At 39.4% G+C, this 22,770-nt stretch overlaps 1 protein-coding gene and 1 long non-coding RNA gene across 2 annotated transcripts in view; both read left to right on the top strand.

Moving 5' to 3' along the window:
* The window catches only part of LOC143268459 (uncharacterized), a 63,887-nt gene that overhangs the window by 17,501 nt on the left and 23,616 nt on the right, over positions 1–22,770 (top strand). The gene's annotated exons all lie outside the window — the stretch shown is intronic.
* Positions 18,097–20,674, top strand: LOC102904612 (disintegrin and metalloproteinase domain-containing protein 20-like). Its single transcript, XM_006973171.4, has one exon. The coding sequence runs from the start codon at positions 18,268–18,270 to the stop codon at positions 20,518–20,520; it is 2,253 nt and encodes a 750-aa protein (XP_006973233.1). The 5' UTR covers positions 18,097–18,267; the 3' UTR covers positions 20,521–20,674.

Below are 22,770 nucleotides of genomic sequence, written 5' to 3'. Positions count from 1 at the left end.
AGAGCTTGAAGTCAGGGATTGTGATGCCTCCAGAGGTTGTTTTATTGTACAGGATTCTTTTGGCTATCCTGGGTTTTTTGTTTTTCCATATGAAGTTGAGTATTATTCTCTCCAGGTCTGTGAAGAATTGTGTTGGTATTTTGATGGGGATTGCATTGAATCTGTAGATTGCTTTTGGTAAGATTGCCATTTTTACTATGTTAACCCTGCCTATCCATGAGCATGGGAGATCTTTCCATTTTCTGACATCTTCTTCAATTTCTTTTTTCAGAGACTTAAAGTTCTTGTCATATAGGTCCTTCACTTGCTTGGTTAGTGTTACCCCAAGGTATTTTATGTCATTTGTGGCTATTGTAAAGGGTGATGTATCTCTAATTGCCTTCTCAGCTTTTTTTGTCCATTGTATATAGGAGGGCTACTGACCTTTTTGAGTTGCACTTGTATCCTGCTATGTTGCTGAAGGTGTTTATAAGCTTTATCAGTTCCTGGGTGGAATCTTTGGGGTCACTCAAGTATACTATCATGTCATCTGCAAATAGGGAAAGCTTGAATTCTTCCTTTCCAATTTGTATCCCCTTAATCTCCTTATGTTGTCTTATTGCTCTGGCTAGAAACTCAAGTACTATATTGAATAAGTATGAGGAGAGTGGACAGCCTTGCCTCATTCCTGATTTTAGTGGAATTGCTTTGAGTTTCTCTCCATTTAATTTGATGTTGGCTGTTGGCTTGCTGTAAATTGCCTTTATTATGTTTAGGTATGTTCCCTGTATTCCTGATCGCTCCAAGACTTTTATCATGAAGGGGTGTTGCATTTTGTCAAATGCCTTTTCTGCATCTAGTGAGATGATCATGTGTTTTTTTTTTCTTTGAGCTTGTTTATATGGTGTATTACATTGATGGACTTTCATATGTTGAACTACCCTTGCATCCCTGGGATGAAGCCTACTTGATCATGGTGGATAATTGTTCTGATGTGTTCTTGGAGTCTGTTTGCCCATATTTTATTGAGTATTTTTGCATCAATGTTCATGAGGGAGATCGGTCTGTAGTTCTCTTTCTTTGTTGCATCCTTGTTTGGTTTAGGAATCAGGGTAATTGTAGCCTCATAGAAGGAGTTTGGTAATGTTCCTTCTGTTTCTATTATGTGGAACAATTTAGAGAGTATTGGTATTAACTCTTCTTTGAAGATCTGGTAGAATTCTGCGCTGAAACCATCTGGTCCTGGGCTTTTTTTGGTTGGGAGACTTTTAATGACTGTTTCTATTTCCTTAGGGGTTATTGGACTATTTAAATAGTCTATCTGGTCTTGATTTAACTTAGGTATGTGTTACCTATCCAGAAAAATGTCCATTTCTTTTAGGTTTTCCAGTTTTGTGGAGTAGAGGTTTTTAAAATATGACCTTATAATTCTCTGGATTTCCTCAATGTCTCTTGTTATGTCCCCCTTTTCATTTCTGATTTTGTTGATTTGAATTCTCTCTCTCTGTCTTTTGGTTAGTTTGGATAAGGGCTTGTCTATCTTGTTGATTTTCTCAAAGAACCAAATCTTTGTTTCATTAATTTTTGTATTATTCTCTTAGTTTCTAATTTATTAATTTCACCTCTCACTTGGATAATTTCCTGGCGTCTATTCTTCCTGGGAGACTTTGCTTCTTCTTGTTCTAGAGCTTTCAGGTGTGCTGTTAAGTCACTAGTGTGGGATTTCTCCAACTTCTTTATGTGGGCATTTAGTGCTATGAATTTCCCTCTTAGCACTGCTTTCATAGTGTCCCATAAGTTTGGGTATGTGGTGTCTTCATTTTCATTGATCTCTAGGAAGTCTTTAATTTCTTTCTTTATTTCTTCCTTAACCCATTGGTGATTCAGTTGAGCATTATTCAATTTCCATGAGATTGTAGGTTTTCTGTAGTTTTTGTTGTTGAAATCTAACTTTAAACCATGGTGGTCTGATAGAACACAGGAGGTTATTCCAATTGTTTTGTATCTGTTGAGATTTGCTTTGTGGCCAAGTATGTGGTCGATTTTAGAGAAATTTCCATGGGGTGCTGAGAAGAAGGTATATTCTTTCTTGTTAGGATGGAATGTTCTGTAGATATCTATTAGGTCCAATTGGGTCATGACATCAGTTAAGTCCTTTATTTCTCTATTAAGTTTCGATTTGGGAGATCTGTCCAGTGGTGAAAGTGGGGTGTTGAGATCTCCCACTATTAATGTGTGGGGTTTTATATGTGGTTTAAGCTTTAGTAATGTTTCTTTTACATATGTGGGTGCCCTTGTGTTTGGGGCATAAATGTTCAGAATTGAAACTTCATCTTGGTGGATCATTCCTGTGATGAGGATGTAATGCTCTTCTTGATCTCTTTTGATTGATTTTAGTTTGAAGTCTATTTTGTTGGATATCAGGATGGCTACCCCTGCTTGTTTCTTAAGACCATTTGATTGGAAAGTCTTTTCCCAGCCTTTTATTCTTAGGTAGTGTCTGTCTTTGAATTTGAGATGTGTTTCTTGTATGCAGCAGAAAGTTGGGTCCTGCTTTCGTATCCATTCTGTAAGCCTATGTCTTTTTATAGGTGAATTAAGTCCGTTGATATTAAGGGATATTAACGACCAGTGATTATTTTTGGTGGTAGTGTGTGTGTACTTCTCTTCTTTGGGGTTTACTGTTGTGGCTTTATCTATTGCCTGTGTTTTCAAGTGTGTATCTGACTTCCCTCGGTTGGAATTTTCCTTCTAGTGCTTTCTGTAGGGCTGGGTTTGTGGATAGGTATTGTTTAAATCTGGCTTTGTCTTCGAATGTCTTGTTCCTTCCGTCTATGATGATTGAAAGTTTTGCTGGGTATATTAGTCTGGGCTGACATCCATGGTCTCTTAGTGTCTGCATTACATCTGTCCAGGTCCTTCTGGCTTTCAAAGTCTCCATTGAGAAATTGGGTATTATTCTGATGGGTTTACCTTTATAGGTCACTTGGCCTTTTTTCTTTGCTGCTCTTAATATTCTTTCTTTATTCTGTACATTTAGCTAATTATTATGTGTCGAGGGGACTTTTTTTTGGGGTCTAGTCTGTTTGGTGTTCTATAGGCTTCTTGTATCTTCATAGGCATTTCCTTCTTTAAGTTGGGAAAGTTTTCTTCTATAATTTTGTTGAATATATTTTCTGTGCCTTTGAGTTGGTATTCTTCACCTTCTTCTATCCCTATAATTCGTAGGTTTGGTCTTTTCATGGTGTCCCAAATTTCTTGGACATTTTGGTTCATGACTTTGTTGGCTTTAGTGTTTCCTTTGACTGATGAAACTATTTCTTCTACTGTATCTTCAATGCCAGAGATCCTCTCTTCCATCTCTTGCATTCTGTTGGTTATACTTGCATCTGAAGTTCCCGATCTTTTACGCAGGTTTTCTATTTGCAGCATTCCCTCTGTTTGTGTCTTCTTTATTTTTTCAATTTCCCTTTTCAGGTCTTGGACTGTTTCCTTTACTTGTTTCATTGCTTTTTCATGATTTTCTTTCAGTACTTTATTGTTTTCTTCTAGTACTTTATTGTTTTCTTCCAGTACTTTATTGTTTTCTTTCTGTACTTTATTGTTTTCTTCCAGGACTTTGTTGTTTTCTTGCAGGACTTTATTGTTTTCTTCTAATTTGTTTGCTCTTTTCTCTAGTTGTTTACAGCGTTCTTCCAATTTTCTTGTCTTTTCCTCTACACAAGCCTCTACCTTCTTCATGATGTTACTCATAAGGCTACTTTCTTCTGCTTCTTCCAATTTTTGATGTTCAGGTCTAGATGTTGGAGGTGGACTAGGTTCTGGTGATGCTGTATTGCTCTTCATTTTGTTGTATGTACTTCTGCCTTGACGTCTGCCCATCTCATTGTGGTTCCTTCTTAGTCTTATCAGTGTACTTGGTTCAGAAAGAGCTGACAGTTTCAGGAAGTCTCTCTCTCTTGTCCAGATGGGAGTTCTCTTGTCCAAATGGGAACTCCGGGGCAGGATGGAAGCTTTTATCTGGACTGGAAGTCTCTCTCTGGTCCAGAAGGGAAGTCAGGGGCAGGATGGGAGCTGGGGGCCGGTCTCTAAGTCTCAGGAAGTGGCTGGGGTCTTGGGCTCTGGTCCAGAAGGGAAGTCGGGGGCAGGATGGGAGCTGCTTGAACTATTTTCATTATTTTATTCTGCTCTTTGTGTTCTCACAGCCTTCATTAAGGAATGTATCCATATCCTCTTTAAGGTCCTTGACAGATTCGTAACTGCTATTTTGAAGTCCTTATTTTGCACTTCAGCTGTATTGAATTTCTAAGGGTCTACTCTGGTATATTGTCTTGAGTGTTAACGTTGGTGCTTTTGTGCTGGCATCTAGGCATCTGGATTTAGGATGATTGAGGTGATTCTAGGTGTTGCTATCTGGTCTTGTCTTTTTTTGTGTGGGTGTCCCACTTGTTGGTTTCTGTTGCACTCTCTGGATCTTAGGAAAGCTTGGTGCCTGTGGGTTGCCTAGTAGAGAGTGTTTCTGTAGTCAGTGGGTGGCAGAAAGGATTAGAGGCAAGCTAGGAGAAAGGACTGAGAGGGGCTATAGGAAGGAGGTAAGGGGATCCTATTCCTACAGTGAGGTGGGGTCCAGAGGGTTGGAAGTGTGGTGGTAGGAGGGTCCCCTGCAAGTAGGTTGCAGTAAGATAAAGACTAATGAGGAGAGACAAGGATGAAACACTAAAGGGACCTCGAGTCTATACTAAGAGTTGATATCTCCAGTGAGTGGAGTTAGGGCTGAAGGAGGGGCACCTGTGAACAGGGTGTTATTGGGCTGAGGGTGAGAATGGGATAATCTTAATGGAAGACAGGAGGGATAGTGTGAACCAACCACCTGCGTCCCTGATAGATGTGGTCTTTGGGGTTCCAGGTAGAGAGAGTTTCTAGGTACCAAAAGCTGACACAAAGGAATGGGGTTGGACTAGAAGGGGTTGTGAGAAGGTCCACAGGAATGGAGAAATCTGGATCTGTAGCAAGGTTCTGTAGAGTCCCCAGGAAATGGAGTTAGGGAGGGAGGAGAGGCACCTGCAAGTAGTCTACTACAGGGTTGGGAATGAGACTGGAGAGACTGTAATGGGAAGGAAGGAGAATGTTATCACGTACTTGAGATCCCAGGCAGAGTGTTTGTAGGTATTGGCAGTTGGCACAGAGGAATGGGATGGGCTCTACTGCAGATTTCAATTTACTTTCTTTGTTATTCATACTTAGTGTTTTAGCTATGACATATCATGAAGGTTTTCTTTTCTGGTCTTGTCTGTTTGATGTTCTCTGTGCTGCTTGTATTTATGTGGATGTGTCTTTCCTTCGTTTGGCGAAGTTTTCTTCTATGATCTGAGCTATACCATTGACTTATACTCTTCTGTACATGTAACAGTCTTATTAAATAAGAAACGCAGAGCCAAATGCAGAGTTAAAAGCCCAAGAGGTCAGAGCAGTAGTTAAGAACTGAATCTAAGGGGCTGGAGAGATGGCTCAGAGGTTAAGAGCACTGGCTGTTCTTCCAGAGGTCCTGAGTTCAATTCCCAGCAACCATATGGTGGCTCACAACCATCTGTAATGAGATCTGGCTCCCTCTTCTGGCCCGAAGGGATACATGCAAGCAGAATACTGTATCCTTAATAAATAAATCTTTAAAAAAAAAAAAGAACTGAATCTAAAACCCCTTTTTTACCCTTCACTGCTGCTGCCATCCTTCCCCTCAGAAAGAGGCCTACTTCCTGTGTGTCTGTCTTTTTATTGACTTTCTGTTCTGCCTTCTCATTGGTTGTAAACCCAACCACATGATCTCCTTGTCACTGCCTGTCTATACAGACCTCTAGGTCCCTATGGTTGATATTGAGATTAAAGGCATGTGTCTCCATGCTGGCTGTATCCTTGAACACACAGAGATCTGCCTGTCATGTGATCAGGATTAAAGGTATGTGCCACCACCATCCGGCTTCTGCTATGGTTTGCTATTAGCTCTGACCCTCAGGATACTTTATTTATTAACATACAAATAAAATCATATTTCAGTACAAGTGAAATATCATATTTCCCCTTTCTATTTTAATAAAAAGAAAAAAGAAAAAAGTTTTAGCTAATATAAAAAACTATATACAAAAGTACAATAACTATATACAATATATACAAGCAATAAATACCTAAACAATGTCTAGTCCATTTGCATTTGACAAATTCAGAGAAAATAATTTCATTATCTATCCTATTTTGGTAAGTTCAAAATGTACCCGATTCACTTTCTATCCTAACTTATATTACTAACAGAACTATCTTATAACATGTTTCAAATTTATACACTTACTCTTTAGTGAGTTTCTTTCCTAAAATTCTTAACAAGGAAAACTGTAACTATCTAAACTTTAACTATAACTATCTAATTTTCAACTCCCTCAGAGACCCAAGAAGGAAATTTTACCTAACACAAATAAAAACAAGAAGTGCACCCAAGCAGCTTCCAAAAAAAAAATGTGAGTTGACAGAAATAGCAAGCTGCCTGGAGGTTTTTCCGAGCATTGGGACATCATCTTCAGCCTATAGGCTTAGCGTATCTGACAGACTCATTTGTGAATTAGGATGTACACAGGCCAACAGTTTGACCTCACATTTGGTGAGAGCAGTCCATGTACCAGAACACCTGAATTCCACTAGTGTCATGTCATGATTCAGGATTTTAAATTCTGGAAATTGTTGGTTTTTTTTTTATTTTTTGAATTCAGCTGTCCATTCTTCTTGGCTTGTGTGTGTGTGGCTTCATCTCGGCATCCTGTTCTCCTCCGCATCCCTTTCTTCTCAGCTTGTGGGTGGCTTCAACACTTTTATTAAATGCCAGTCTATCATTGAGAGATTAGACACTGTCAGCTTAGTTACTCTTTCAAAAATAACTGTTTCAGCTGCTGTTCCACTGCACATCAGAAGCCATCAGTCCACTGCCTGTTCAGCTGACTTCGAAGACAAGGGCACTGTACCTTTTCCAGATTGCAAAGGCCACTTCAGGGATGGTGTTATATTGTCCTGGCCTCAGAAGATGCTTTTTGTTAAAGCCACAACCACACTTGTTTTGGCAAGAATTGGTAGTCCTTTGTTTTGTGTCCTGTCTGTCCATTTTGTCCTGTTTGTCAGCAGTCAATTTGGGGATACTTTGTTGTCCAGTGGCTAAATTTTGCCACAAGGAAAGTTAACTCCATATGCAGTTTCTTTAATGCCCATATTTTCTCTGAATAGATTGGTACTGCCAGAAGCCGACATGTCTCATAGTCATAACAAAAACATAAAATTTTTCTAAGTTATTAAAACATTTTAAATGCCATATTCTGTAGATCTCTGAAGGGTTTGAAGATGACCTGTCTATCTAAAATGTATTTGCTTGATCTTGAAAACATACCTAATATGACTACAAGTTCTATTGTAATGTCTAACTACTAACTTTCATTTCTTTATATCCTAATAGCTGGTAATAATAACATACAAGGATTAGCAAATTGCATTACATTATTAAATGAATGGTAAAAGTACAATATCTTGAACAAGATTAGAAATATACATATAGCATTTTCTAACAATATTAATCTCAATATATATAATTTGTATACAATATTTAAAATCCAAATTTATGTAAAGTATTTAAAACTGGTCTTTTAAAAGTAGATTCAATAATCTATCTTTTAATCTATATCATATCTATATCTTCTCTTTATTTTTCTGAGTAGATTTATTAATCTACCCTCTATTCTAGCATTTCTATGTATCTTTTTTTTAATACAAGAACCTCAAATCTAATCTCCTTTGCTTAGCCCTCCAGATATGAGCTTTTTTTGTTCAATTGAGGCAAAATCCAATTAGCTCTCTTTGATAGATCAATTCTACCGCTTTTGGGATATTTGCTGTTAATTTCTCCCAAAAAATTACTTCAAGCTCTTTGCTAAGGTTCACTTTCTGCCCAGAGGAAATTTTTCTTTTCTTTCCTTTTTTTTTTTTAAATTATTTATTATGTATACAGTATTCTGCCTGCATGTGTCCCTGCAGGCCAGAAGAGGGCACCAGATCTCATTACAAGTGGTTGTTAGTTACCATGTGGTTGCTGGGAATTGAACTCAGGACCTCTGGAAGAGCAGTCGGTGCTCTTAACCACTGAGCCATCTCTCTAGCCCAAGAGGAAAATTTTCAATGTCCTCCTTTATTAAAGTTATGACAATTTCTGCTGGGTCTATTCCTGCTAATTGACGAAGTCTCAATTTTACTTTCCAAATCAAGTCAGAGATTTTTTTCCACATAAGTTTTGAATTTTTTATTTGGTTTCTTTGGCAAAAATATCCATTCCAATATAATATCTTCCATCTGCATTAAAATTCCTGTAGGAGAATGCCTAGAGGGTAAAATAACCAAAATGCAATCCAGCTTTAGATTGATATGATCCACGTATCCTTCATGTACTTTCTTTTCTACCACGACCAATTCTTTGTCAGCTTCAGGTGATAATTCTCTTGGACTGTTTAAGTCCTTGTCACCTTCTAAAGTTTTGAACAAATTATTCAGTTCATCATTTTTTACCCTAACAATAGTTTGTAGATGAAAAATGTCTCCAAATAATATTTGAAAGTCATTAAGAGTCTGTAATCAATCTCTCCTAATTTGTACCTTTTCAGGTCTAATTTTTTGTAGACCTATTTTATATCCTAAATAATTAATAGAATCTCCTCTTTGTATCTTTTCAGGAACAATTTGTAAGCCCCAGAAAGGCAAAATTTTCTTTATTTCTTCAAACATTCTTTCTAAAGTATCTGCATTTGAGTCAGCTAGTAAAATGTCATCCATATAATGATAAATTTATATTTAGGAAAGTTTTACATATCACTTATAATGGTTGTTGTACAAAATATTGGCACAGAGTTGGGCTATTCAACATTCCCTATGGGAGGACCCTCCATTGATATCTCTTAACTGGTTGAGAATTATTATAAGTAGGCACCGTGAAGGTAAATCTTCCTCTGTCTTTTTCTTATAAGGGTATTGAAAAGAAACAGTCTTTTAAATCAGTAACTATGAGAGGCCATCCTTTAGGTAACAACGTAGGCAAAGCAATTCCAGATTGTAGAGAGCCCATTGGCTGAATTACTTTGTTAATTGCTCTAAGGTCTGTTACCATTCTCCATTTAACAGATTCCTTGTTAATAACAAATATAGGAGAATTCCAAGGGCTGGTTGATTCTTCAATATGCTGGACATTTAACTGTTCTTATACCAGCTCTTTTAATGCCTGGAGTTTCTCTGTTGTTAAAGGCCATTGCTGAACCCATACAGGCTTGTTTGTTAACCATTTTAAAGGTAGGGCTGTTGGTGTCTTTGGAAGATCATCAGTTTTTGTGCCCTGTTCTTTTATAATATGGATGGCTGGTGACCACTCATTAGAATAATGTCTTCTAATATTTCTCTCAGAAACATGTTCTAGTTTATGATTTGTTTCTGAGGTTGGAGGGGTGTTAATCTGAGTATTCCATTGTTGTAACTAGTCTCAACCCTACAGGTTCATAGCTATGTTAGCCACATATGGTTTTAATTTTCCTCTCTGTCCTTCTGGACCTAATCATTCAAGCCATCTTGCACTCTATTTCACTTGAGATAATGTTCCAATGCCTAACAGCTGAAGAGGCCAAGTTGGATGCAAAAATTCTGGTGCAATTGTGGTCACGTCAGCACTTGTGTCTACCAGACCAGACAACAAAACATCATTTATTTTTATTGTTAATGTTGGTCTTTGTTCATTTATAGAAGTTTGCCAAAAATTTTTCTTTATGATTTCTCCTGAGTTTTCTGTTCTTTCTGTCTCAGTTGTTTTATTACCCTGAGCAGCCTGGTTTATTCCAATAGGCATTTGGTTATTTAATTGCTCTTAGTAAGGGTTTCCTTTACGACTGCTGGAAAGGTCTGAAGTGGATTAGCTGTGGGGGCCTGCCTGAGGCCCCTCTGGGAGTACCCAAAGACCGAGGCAAAGTGTTACCTTGCCTGTCCCTTGCTGATCTACATTTGGTGGTCCAGTATTTTCCCTTACCACACCTTCTGCATACTCTAGAAGGAAGGGGCATTCTATTGCCATTGTTCCTGGAAGAAACATTGTTTCTAGGAATGCTCTGTTTACAGTCCCTTTTTAAATGTCCTTGCTTTGCACATCCAAAACATCTGAAATTCCTCATACTTCTTGAAATTGCTTCTCCTATCATCATATCATTATGGTCATGAGCCTCAACATTAAACGTATCTCTAATCCAATCTTCCAAGGGTGCAGATCTTGCCTTTAACAGACTGCTGCATTTGCATTCTCAAAAACCAAAGATTCGATTATTATCTTGCTAGCTTCTCAATTCAGGACCATTATCTTTAATGCTAAAGTCAGTCTTTGTAAAAAAATCTGTGAAGGATTCTTTTGAGCCCTGTATAACCTTTGTAAATGACTCAGTTTTCTTTCCTGGTTCCTCAACTCTGTCCCATGCATTCAAGGCTATCATTCGACACAGAATTAGGCTTTGGTATCATATAAACGTGTTTGTATTGCAGCATATTGGCCTTCTGCAACAAGCTTATCCTGGGAGATTTGTATACCTTTAGCCCTCCACTGATTTTCTGTTTTTAGCTTCCTCTTTGAATCACATTTGTCACTGCAGCTGTGCCCCGGGTTCCAGGACAGCATTTAACAGCTCTGGCCAGTCCTGTGGTATAATCTTATTATAAGTTGACCAGGAGTTTAACATTTGCTTTACAAATGGGGAATGCATGCCATAAGATACTATTGCCTCCTAAAACCTTCATAAATCTAACATTTCATTTGGAGTCCAAATATTTTGTACATTCACTTGAACAGGTAGCTGCTGTATGGTTACTGGATAAATTAAGGGTGATTGTATGAAAACAGGCTTTCTTTCTGTAACAATTTCACTGTTAATTTCTTCTGTCTGAATCTGAATTTCTCTATAATTCATTTTAACAGGTTTTTCTAAAGCTTTTAACCTGGCACTTGAATTGACTATCTTTTTAAGTAGTAAAATAAGGATAAGGAAAGTAATAATGTGCATAATCCCATCAACATTAATCTTCTCATATAGTTGTTCCATTTTCAGACTGCCTAAAATTTTATCAAACAAAGACCAATTTTCCTCCAATGTACACATAATACCCATTTTTTTTCAATGTGGAAATTTTTTTTAAATAGTTTTTTTCTTTAAAGTATTTGATATCTTTTTTTAAAAAAGATTTATTTATTTATTATGTATACATTGTTCTGTCTATACATATCCCCACAGGCCAGAAGAAGGCACCAGATCTCATTACAGATGGTTGTGAGCCACCATGTGGTTGCTGGGAATTGAACTCAGGACCTTTGGAAGAGCAAGCAGTGCTCTTAACCTCTGAGCCATCTCTCCAGCCCAGTATTTGATATCTTAATTGACTTACCAAGTCTGCATAGAACAGTAGAAATCCGAGGGAATTTCAAAACAGCTGCCCATGGCTTTCCAGGTGGGAATCCAAAGATGAGAGAGAAAGAAAAGAAAGAAGGAAAGAAAGAAAGAAAGAAAGAAAGAAAGAAAGAAAGAAAGAAAGAAAGGAAGGAAGGAAGGAAGAAAGAAAGAAAAAGAAAGAGAAAGAAAGAGCCACGTGTTCTGGCTTGAGCTGAGTCGAGCCTGGGCTCCAGGTCCGACCACGTGAGTTGGCATTTCACCTGAAAGCAGCTCCATCTGCAGTTGTGTGTACCGGTGGCAACTACAGTCAGTGCAGCCTGACCTGGTAGCTCTGGCAGGGTCTGAGTTGTTTGTAGCACTGGCTTTTTTTTATTTTTTATTTTTTTAAAGCCTGAGCCACATGAATTGGCAATCTGACTTCAAGTAGCTCCAGCTGTGGGTAACTGCTTGTAGCTATGGTCAGTCGGGCCTGGGGCCTAGGCAGAGCTGGGCCCAGGCAGGGAGCTGGACCTGCTGAGGCAGGGAGCTGGGTCAGGCCACTGAGCCAAGCTGAGCTGAGAAGTTTTTAATGAATTCTTGCCACGTTGGGTGCCAAACGTAGATGTAATAGTCTTATTAAATAAGAAACACAGAGTCAAATACAGAGTTAAAAGCCCAAGAGTTCAGAGCAGCAGCCAAGAACTGATACTAAAAACCCGTTCTTACCCTTCACTGCCGATGCTGTCCTTCCCCTGAGAAAGAGACCTACTTCCTGTGTGTCTGTCTTTTTACTGACTTTCTGTTCTGCCTTCTCATTGGTTGTAAACCCAACCACATGATCTCCTCATCACTGCCTGTCTATACAGACCTCCAGGTCTTCTATGGTTGGTATTGAGATTAAAGGCATGTGTCTCCATGCTGGCTGTATCCTTGAACACACAGAGATCTGCCTGTCATGTGATCAGGATTAAAGGTATGTGCCACCACCATCCGGCTTCTGCTATGGCTTGCTATTAGCTCTGACCCTCAGGAAACTTATTTATTAACATACAAATAAAAACACATTCCAGTACAAATAAAATATCACCATAATCTTCCCCTTCATGCATGTCTTGATTTGAAGGGTTTTTTTTCAAGGTCATCAACTTTCATGACTTATGCAGATCTAACTGTAAGACTTGGGATTTGAGGACATTAGAGAATGGGGAGGATCATAGTCTAATTCTGTATACCATTTTACTTTAGTTTCAGTGTATTTTTATACACAAATTATACAAAGAAATCATCTGGTCACTGTGTACTGTGCATATTGTCAGCATGGTTTTTTTTGTTTTTGTTTTTAACCAGTAATGGAGTTTTCTAGAACATAACTGTACATGTTGAGCATACCACATGAAATAGTAAATAGTCATTGATTAAAGGATAAAGAGTAGGAAAATATGGGCTTCATAGATAACTCAAGTGGTAAAATGTTTGTTGCACAAAAACAGGACCTGAGTTCAGACCCCCAACACCCATTTTGAAGTCCAGAGGTGGTAGGGTCTATCTGTAATCCCAACATTGAGGTGGTTGAACCAGACAGATCTCTGGAGATAGTGGCCAAGCAGTCTAGCCAAATTGGTGAGTTCCAGGTTCAGTCTGCCTCAAAGACTAACCAGAAAGGGAGTGAGAAAGATACCTGTTGTCAACTGCTGGCTTCTAGAGGCACTAGCACACATATTTGCATACACACCTACAAGCACACACTGTAGAACAAATCTTAAAAGGTCTTATTAATGAAAATATACCTGGATCAAGGTATTGGGGTGAATGCTGGAAGATCAGAGAAGCAGAACAAGCCACAGCCACCTCACCTTGCCAATTCCTCAGCTGATCCCTGTTTCCTCAAACTGGAAGCCTCTGAGTCCTGATCCGAATGGCTCTCATCTGAACTGTTATTCAGACGCCTAAAAGCTTAACCAGTTCTAGTTCCTGGTTTTCATGCCTTAAATACCTTTCTGCTTTCTGCCATCACTTCCTGGGATTAAAGGCGTGAGTCACCATGCCTGGCTGTTTCCAGTGTGGCTTTGAACTCAGAGATCCAGATGGATCTCTGCTTCCCAACTGTTAGGTTTCTATACTAACTAGTGGCTGTTCTGTTCTCTGACCCCAGATAAGTTTATTAGGATGCACAATATATTGGGGGACACAATATATCAGCACAACACACAAACATACTCCACAAACACATGCACATGTATGCACATATGCATGCACAAAGAAAATTAGGAAGGCTAGACAGTGAAAGCAGGGATTAGGAGATAAGAAAAGAGATGGATCCATCTTCAGGGTAGAGAGATGGCTCTTTGCTTAAGAGCTGGTACTGCTCTTATGGAGGACATGAGTCCAGTTCTCAGCACCCATTTCAGGTTGCTCAAAACAATCTTGAACTCCAGCTCCAGGGGATCCAGTGTATGGTGATATTTTATTTGTGCTGAAATGTGATTTTATTTGTATGTTAATAAATAAAGTTGCCTGGGGGTCAGAGCTAATAGCAAGCCATAGCAGAAGTCTGGCAGTGGTAGCACATGCCCTTTATCCCGATCACATGGCAGGCAGATCTCTGTGTGTTCAAGGACACCACCAGCATGGAGACACATGCCTTTAATCTCAATACCAACCATAGAAGACCTGGAGGTCTGTATAGACAGGCAGTGATGAGGAGATCATGTGGTTGGGTTTACAACCAATGAGAAGGCAGAACAGAAAGTCAATAAAAAGACAGACACACAGGAAGTAGGTCTCTTTCTCAGGGGAAGGATGGTAGCGGGTGGTAAGAAGGCTGTTTTAGTCTCAGCTCTTAGCTACTGCTCTGACCTCTTGGGCCTTTAACTCTGCATTTGACTCCGTGTTTCTTATTTAATAAGACCATTTGGCTCTGTGTTTCTTATTTAATAAGACTGTTACATCTACACCAATGCTTTTGGTAGGTGTCTTAGTTTGCTTTCTATTGCTATGATGAAACATCATGACCAAAAGCCATTTGGGGAGTAAAGGAGGAAGTCAAGGCAGGAACTCAAGCAGGACAAGAACCAGAAGGCAAGAATTTCAAGGAGTTTTGTGGAGGCATTTTCTCAATTGAGTTTCCTCTACTTATTTGACTCTAGCTTGTGTCAAGTAGACAAAAAAACTAACCAGCACAATAGGATAGTCATTTTTTTTTTTTTGTTTTGTTTTTTTTTTTTTGTTTTTTTTTTTCGAGACAGGGTTTCTCTGTGTAGCTTTGCGCCTTTCCTGGAGCTCACTTGGTAGCCCAGGCTGGCCTCGAACTCACAGAGATCCGCCCGGCTCTGCCTCCCGAGTGCTGGGATTAAAGGCGTGCGCCACCACCGCCCGGCACGATAGTCATTTTTATGATATTAATTATTCCAGTCCTTGAGCAAGCAAAGTCTTTTCATCTTCTGATTATCTTCCTCAATTTCTTTTTCAATATCTTAAAGTTTTCATTATAGAGTTCTTTCATTTTGGGGGTAAGATTTTTTCCCCAAGTATTTATTTATTTGATATTTAATTATTTTGTGTGTATCTATTGTGAAAGAAAATATCTACACAATGTATTTTTCATGATTGTCATTGGTACATAGGGAATCTCTGGATTTTTGTGTGTTCATTTTGAATTCTCATACTCTGCTAGAAGTGTTTATCAGCTCTAAGGGTTTCTTTATCTTTAGGACTTCTTATATATAGAATCATGTCATCTGCAAGGAAGAACACTTTGAGTTTCTGTATTTGTGTCTCTTTCTTTCTCTTTTCTTATTGTTCTAGCTAAGACTTCAAGCTATTGAATAGGAATGAAGAGGGTGGACACTTTTGTCTTTCCTGGTCATCTTAGGAACATTGAGTTTTCCTCTACTTAGCATACTGTTAGTTATAGGTTTATTGTATACATCCTGTATGCACCTTCTACCTCTAATAATCAGGAAAGAATTATAGATTTTGTTAACAGCCTTCCTGCATCTAATGAGATGATCATGTGGTTTCTGTTTTTGAAGCTAATATGTGGTGGATTATATCTATTGATTTATATATGCTGTACCATCCCTGTATTACTGCAAAAAAACTAACTTTATCATGGTGAATAACATTTTTAATGAAATATTGAATTCAGTTTGCCAGTATTATATTGACAATTTTTGAATCTATATTCACCAGGGAGATAGGTCTAAAATAATCCTCCTTCTCCTCCTCTTCTTTTTCTTTTTGTGTGCCCTTATCTGGTGTTTTGGTATGAAGTTAATCCTGGATAATAAAAAGAACAGCATGGAAGCTGAATTTTGAAAGGGGCTTTAAATATTTTAAAGAGACCAAACTTTTTAAAGATTTGGACTTTTAAAGTTATTTAATGTCTTATATTGAAATATTAATATTAGCATGCCATCTTGAGGACAAATGAGAAAGAAAAAATTCTCGTTGAATACTGAAGTATCTTCATGTCAAGTTGACAAGGATTCAATCGTGCTGACCAGTTTCATGTCAGCCTGACACAGCTAGAGTCATTTTGGAAAAGGAAACCTCAATTGAGAAAATGCCCCCATCAGGCTGGCCTGTGGGCAAGCCTATGGTGTATTCTCTTGGTTAACTGATGCGAGAGGGTCGGGCTTCACTGGGTGGGGCCACTCCTGGGATATTGGTCCTGGGTGCTATAAGAAAGAAGGCTGAGCAAGTAACAGAGCACAAGCCAGTACACATCACTCCTCTGTGGCCCCTGTGTAATTTTCTGCCTCCAATTCCTATCCTGTTTGAGTCTCTGCCTCAAATTCCCTCCATGATAGAGTGTGATCTGAGAGTTATAAGCTGAAATAAATCGTTTCCTCCCCAAGTTGCAATAGAAATCCTAACTAAGTCAGATCCCAACTAAGTAGAGTAAAAAGAGAGAGAAATAAAGGAGGTAAGTCAGTAATTTTCTATACCGAGTTGAATCTACATACATGTAATCCAGTGTTAAAATGGTATTTTAAAGGGAAGGAAGGTGTCTTCTGAGATGTCATTGGTGTGTGAATGATGAAAGAGTTGTCAAAAAATAAACTAAGAGACTTCATCAGACATACTCATCTAAGTGTACCTAGCATACAAACACTTAAAATGAGCATGATGAGTTTTCCTTGGAGGCCATCACGTGAGAATACCTGACTGCTACTTTCTACTACTCCAGACATGTCTCTCCATGAACTATTACACCATACATGAGGAAATTACTGACTGTCTCAACTAATCCCATCAATTAGTTTGCATTGTTCTATAGCTCCCTTCAAATGAAAACATTTATAGAGGATAATCTTTGGTCTGCTTTCCTTCCCTAGTCATGTTCTCTCTAAGATTCCCCCATGCCATTGCAGATGTTAGAAACGTGTTGCTGTTAATGCAAAGGATCATTCAATGGAAAAGTTTAGCTGTCACTGATTGAGGAGTGGTTCTTTTTGGAGTGTTTGGAATAAACTTAGAAATGATAATGCTATGAACATTCATAGGTTAGAATATGTTTATAGCCTTCTGAGGACTGGAATCACTCACTGGAATTTGAAGAGAAATTATGCTTTACAACCTGAGTTTTTCTTTTCATAGCATCTGTGTAGTCTTACATTCCATGGATCACCCCTAGTTGCTTTACTTATTTTAGTTTTTTTTATTGAAAAAAATTTTATACAATGTGTTCTGATCATGGTTTCTGTAAGTATTACAGTTCAGATGGAAAGGCATCCTGGCAGTTGGGAGCCTGGGAATACCACAAAATCACACCACACAACATACCTCACACAAGAGATTTATTGGGTGGGAAAAAACCAGGAGGGTGGTTGCCTCTGCTCAGGTGAGAAAGATCAGAGAACTGAACAGAAGGCAGGGTTTATATAGAGTTTCTTGGGGTGGGGACTGGTGGGATTTTTGAGTCCAGAGCTTGGGTTTCTTACTCTGTAAGACAATGGCTGAGTCCAGCCCTTAGGGCAGTTGGAATGTTCTGTGGGTGGAACCTGACAGAAATCCTTGGGGAAGGGGCCTGGCCACACAGGTGCCTTGAAAGGCTTACAGTTTCCCATTCTCCAGTTCCTTTCAGATCCTCCACACCTCTCCACCCACACAGCTCCATACCCTTTCTCTCTTGAGAAAATAAACCATAATTTAAATGTACAAATTGAAAAAACCCACAAAAATATGTGTGTATATTCACACACACAGATACACACACATAGATGTACACCCACCCCCATACACATAAACCAGAAAACCACAAATCCAGAAATTATAGTATACAAGCAAAAGACAAGACCCCCCTCTCCAAATGCCCAAATGAAACTCTATCTACAAACAACAATTCTCCCCACATGATTCCTGGTGGAGGAATATCTACTGTTTTACTATTGTTTCCTGACATAAATAAATGTTCAATCCTTTCCTTTCCTCATCTAGTATTTGGCAAAAAGAAAAAGAAAAATGAAACAAAGAATATTCTTACCTGAGCTAAAACCAGAATTTTTTCCCACTTGTTTTCACATTTGGATATAACACACACACACACACACACACACACACACACACACACACACACACACATGCATTTCTTCAAGTGCCTCCCACTTTTTGCTGTTCCTTGGGGCCCCTACCATAGGCTCTCCAGATCACTGAGCACACAATGCTTGGATGAGCACAGCATTGTTAGGTAACAGCTTCTCTTCCTTTACTTATCAGAGGTTGTAAACCTCTTGCCACACTCTGCTCTCCTCATGACCTGGTGTGAACTTTGAGGTCTTAGTCTTGTCTGCCTCCCAGTGGACCACATTTGCTTTGGTCCATGGCCCCCTTCCTCTGGGCATCTACCTGGACTCAAGTCCTCCTGGGAGGTTCTCTCTGGATATCTGTTCTCTGGGTACTGTTGTGCCCTGTCTGTTGTTCCCAGGGCCCACCCAAATGGCGCTTTACTACCTCTGAAGTTGTGATCCCCAGGAAGGTTCCCCAAAGAATGGGTGGAAGTGATAGGCCAGACCAGCTCGCCTATAGCATGCGCTTCAGAGGACAAAGACACGTGGTCCACATGAAACTCAAGAAGAACATGATTCCTGAAAATCTTCCTGTATACACTACTAATGATCAAGGAGCAGACCAGGAGGACTACCCATTTGTTCCTCGAGACTGTTACTTCTACAGCTACCTGGAAGGGGTCCCTGGGTCCCTCGCTACACTAGATACCTGCAATGGAGGTCTGAATGGCATGCTACAGGTGGATGACTTCACTTATGAAATCAAACCATTGGCATCTTCTTCCAAATTTGAGCATGTTATTTCTCTGCTTGTGGTAGAAGGGTTTCAGAAGTCTAAAAAGTGTACCAATGAAGAGAATGTGGTGGAGGCAGATGAATTCCTTAAAGAGATGGAACTTTCTGGAAGTCCCAGAGCAGCTCCGGTGTATTTGTGGCGTGTGCATATGAGATTAGTAAGAATGTTCTACACGATAACTATTGAAGTAACCAGACTCATCCAGAACTACACCGCCTCACTTGAGTTAATACTGATTATGAACAACATAGCAGACAGCATTTATAAACAAGCCGGCTTAACTGTCTATCCCTATATTATACAAATTTGGGAAACTCATAATGGACTGGATATAAACCAGTGGCAAAATGATCCTCAACAAATTATGTCACGGTTTGGCTCTTACAGAAATACCGAATACGAGGGGAGGGATATGCAGCCCACCACGTATGCCCTTTTAGCAGGAATGAAGTACGGAGGTTTAGATTACGCAGTCATGCAGAATAGAGCGTGCTCAAGAACTAAAGGAGTAATCATTGTATATGTGACAGCCTTGCATAAATTTCTGAGTGCAACTCTTTTGTGTCATGCACTAGGTCACAGTCTGGGTTTACACCATGATACACCGGGATGTGTTTGTTTCAGAAGAAGCAGTTGTGTCATGAATGAATTTCCTGCTCTAATGGATATGATGAGCAATTGTTCCCAGGCTGACCTACACAATATAGTTAGTAAAGTCGAAAATTGCCTGACTTACCCTCGTGCTCAATTTCATAGATCAGAACGATATGAAGTTCCTCGCTGTGGAGATAACAAGGTGAGTAACAGTGAGCAATGTGACTGCGGCTCCTTGAAAGAGTGCGTCAATAACAGCTGTTGTACAACCAATTGTCGCTTTACTCCGGGAAGTAGTTGTGATGTAGGACGTTGCTGTCAGCAATGTTCATTTGCACCCGCTGGAACTATGTGCAGAGACAAACTTGGTATTTGTGATCTGCCAGAATATTGTGATGGAAACACAAATAATTGCCCCCGAAATTTTTACATCCAGGATGGAACTCCCTGCTCACCACTAGCAGTTTGCATGTCAGGAAATTGCAGTGACCGTGATTTGCAGTGTCAAGCTCTTTTTGGATACCAAGTAAAGGATGCAAAACCAGCATGCTACAAACAGTTAAATACGAAAGGTGACCGATTTGGAAACTGTGGGGAGAAGTTGATTCGAATAGGAAGCAGATTGCATGCATGTGAAGATGACGATATTTATTGTGGACTGCTGCATTGTGATGGTGTCATTCGTGTACCTGGTGGAGGTGAGCACACCACATTTCATCACATAAGGATACAAGACATTAAGGAAGAATACTGCTTTGGGTATGATGTACACCATGGGACAGGTGTTCCAAATATGGGGCTTGTAGTGGATGGTGCAACCTGTGGCCCAGGGAAATACTGTAGAGCGCAATCTTGTGTTTTTCATCAAAACTTGAATTTCACATGCGACGTCGCTGCCTGTAATCACAGAGGGGTGTGTAACAACAGAGGCCATTGTCACTGTGTGCATGGTTGGCAACCACCAAACTGTGAAGAAGAAGGTTCAGGTGGTAGTGTAGACAGTGGCCCTGTGCCTACCTCTGAGGAAATGCTTCGAGCCAAAATACGTGTGAATATAAACAAGATACTAGTTGTTTTGTGTACTCGTATGATTCTTGTTTTGGCTTCACTTTTTTTTGGTGGAATTTCAAAAGCAGTAATTTTTCTGGACAGCAGACGGAGAGCTCCTCGTGAATGATCATTGATTTCATCCCATACTAACTGGAGTCACACAACGAACAAAATCCTTGTTAAATACTACAAGAAATTGTCAATGATTTCCCCTGATAGCCATGTAACCGTTCACAAATCTGAGGTTTTCATCTTGAAATAAAATTACGGGGGAATTATAATTGTGCCTCTATGTTTAAATTTGCTCTTTCATAATTCTCTCCCCCCCTCCCCGTTCTCCCTCCCCCTCCTTTATCTTCTCCCTTCTCTCTATTTGTAAATGTGAGTGCAGATACTTGTGGAGGCCAGAGTCAGAGCCCCTGGAATTGGAGTTACAGGGAGTTGTGGGTCATCCATCATGGATGCTGAGAACCAAACTCGGGGTCTCTGCAGGAACAACATTTTAACTGCTGTATCAGCACTCCAGCATGTCTCTCTGTCTCTGTCTCTCTCTCTTTTTCTCTCTCTCTGAGACAGGGTTTCTCTGTGTAGCTTTGCACCTTTCCTGGAACTCACTCTGTAGCCCAGGCTGGCCTCGAACTCACAAGAGATCCGCCCTGCCTCTGCCTCCTGAGTGCTGGGATTACAGGCATGCACCATCACTGCCCAGTGTCTCCAGCCTCTTAAGATCACATAATTTATCACTTCTGAGGTTTTGTTTTGATTTTAATTTTTTATTGTCCTGTTTTGTGCTAAGAACACAGCCAAGAACCCAGGGCCTTTCCAAAGCCAGGTAAATGCCCCATCACTCTACTGTACCCCAACATTTGGTCACATTTTTATACTCCTATGTGTAAAATCCATCTTTCAGATATCTTTTCATGAAAAAAATGTACATATTTATGATGTCCATGTGTTCTAGATGCCTCTGTATCAAATTTGGGCTGCATTAGTATATGCTACTGTCACCATTGTCCTGGCCTGCTGGAAATTGAATTAGATTATCATCTATTTTATTGTTAATGTAAAATAAACATCAAGAGGGAAATTTATGAATTATATGGATGCATGAATGAAAGAAACATTCATGTTACAGAAATCTGAATTTCAGTAGTGGTGTTGAACTTTGCCACGTGACAATGGGAAAACTTTTTTCCCCCACAAATATCCAGTGATTACACTCAACATGCTGAGATGAGATTTACATCTCCAAAGTATCAAAATTGATGCCAGTGCCAACAACAATGCTCGAGTGTTTTAGGGGCTCAATACACATACTAGCTTCTACCATTGTCTTTAGGTTGTATGGTGTTAAGAACTGTAGTTATGGGCGAGTGTGTAACAAGAACAAGTATTGTCATTATATGTGTTTGGAGACCACCAACATGTGATCATTGAAGAGAGGGTCATAGTGCAGATGGGGCCCTCCACCTTATAGACAAATGGTCTGTGAGCCAGGATATCCATGTAAATCAGGCACTTATTGGGTACTCACTGTATTCTTTTTATGGTTTCAGTGCTTGCCTGGTGACCTTCCTAAAGGAAGAGGGGGCTTGTGGGGGGAGGGAAAAAGCATTTAAAGGAGAATTTGAAAGTAGCAATTCTTTTTACATACCAGAGGAAGCCCCATTATGAAGGAAATCACTGTCAACTACAGGAAGGAGTCATTCACTTCCCTCTGACAATTTCATGTTCTCCAAGAAGCCTGGGGTTTACATCCTGAAATAAATTCATAGTGGGGTTTTAAAAATTGCCTTCTGTGTTTAACTTCATCTAAAACATAATTTCTGAGGTTATTCTCTTTTCCTTGGTTTGGTTGGTTTTCTTTCTATTGTACCATCCTGTGCTGTACTCCAATGCCTGGCCATGCTCTGCATGTGCCTATAGATGAGACAGAGCTTCCAAAGTCACAAGAGGAACTGCACACATTCTAAGAGGCCAGCCCTCCTGGTTTCCAGATGTTCCTGCACTGAATTTCACAAGTATTAGCATGCATCAATGTTAACGTTGTCATGGTGTTTAAAATTGACTGTATTAGAATTTTATACTTGTCCATTTTAATGTTAATATAAAACTGCTAAGCATTTAAAAAGGACATATACCAGTGATGTAGGTAGAAGCATAAAAGCTTTTGTGTTTTAGGCATCTGGAATTTCAATAGTGGTTCTGAACCTTGCTATGTAACTATCTACAGTCATATTTTCAGGTCTTTGAGGACTGTATTCAATATTCCTAGTTGAAATATACTTTGGCTACATGTTCCGAAATTGAAGACTTTATTAGAAAATGATGGAACATTCTAGGGACTGAATATACACTTTCTTCTAGTCTTTCTTCT

This window comes from Peromyscus maniculatus, chromosome 14 (assembly GCF_049852395.1).
Source record: "Peromyscus maniculatus bairdii isolate BWxNUB_F1_BW_parent chromosome 14, HU_Pman_BW_mat_3.1, whole genome shotgun sequence".
Lineage (NCBI taxonomy): Eukaryota > Metazoa > Chordata > Mammalia > Rodentia > Cricetidae > Peromyscus > Peromyscus maniculatus.
Note: the sequence above shows the minus strand (reverse complement) of the source record. Positions and strands in the feature narration are given on the sequence as shown.

Bases quoted from the DNA above. Each gene is read 5' to 3' on its own strand.
- LOC102904612 (XM_006973171.4), top strand. From the start codon at position 18,268: ATGGCCCCCTTCCTCTGGGCATCTACCTGGACTCAAGTCCTCCTGGGA.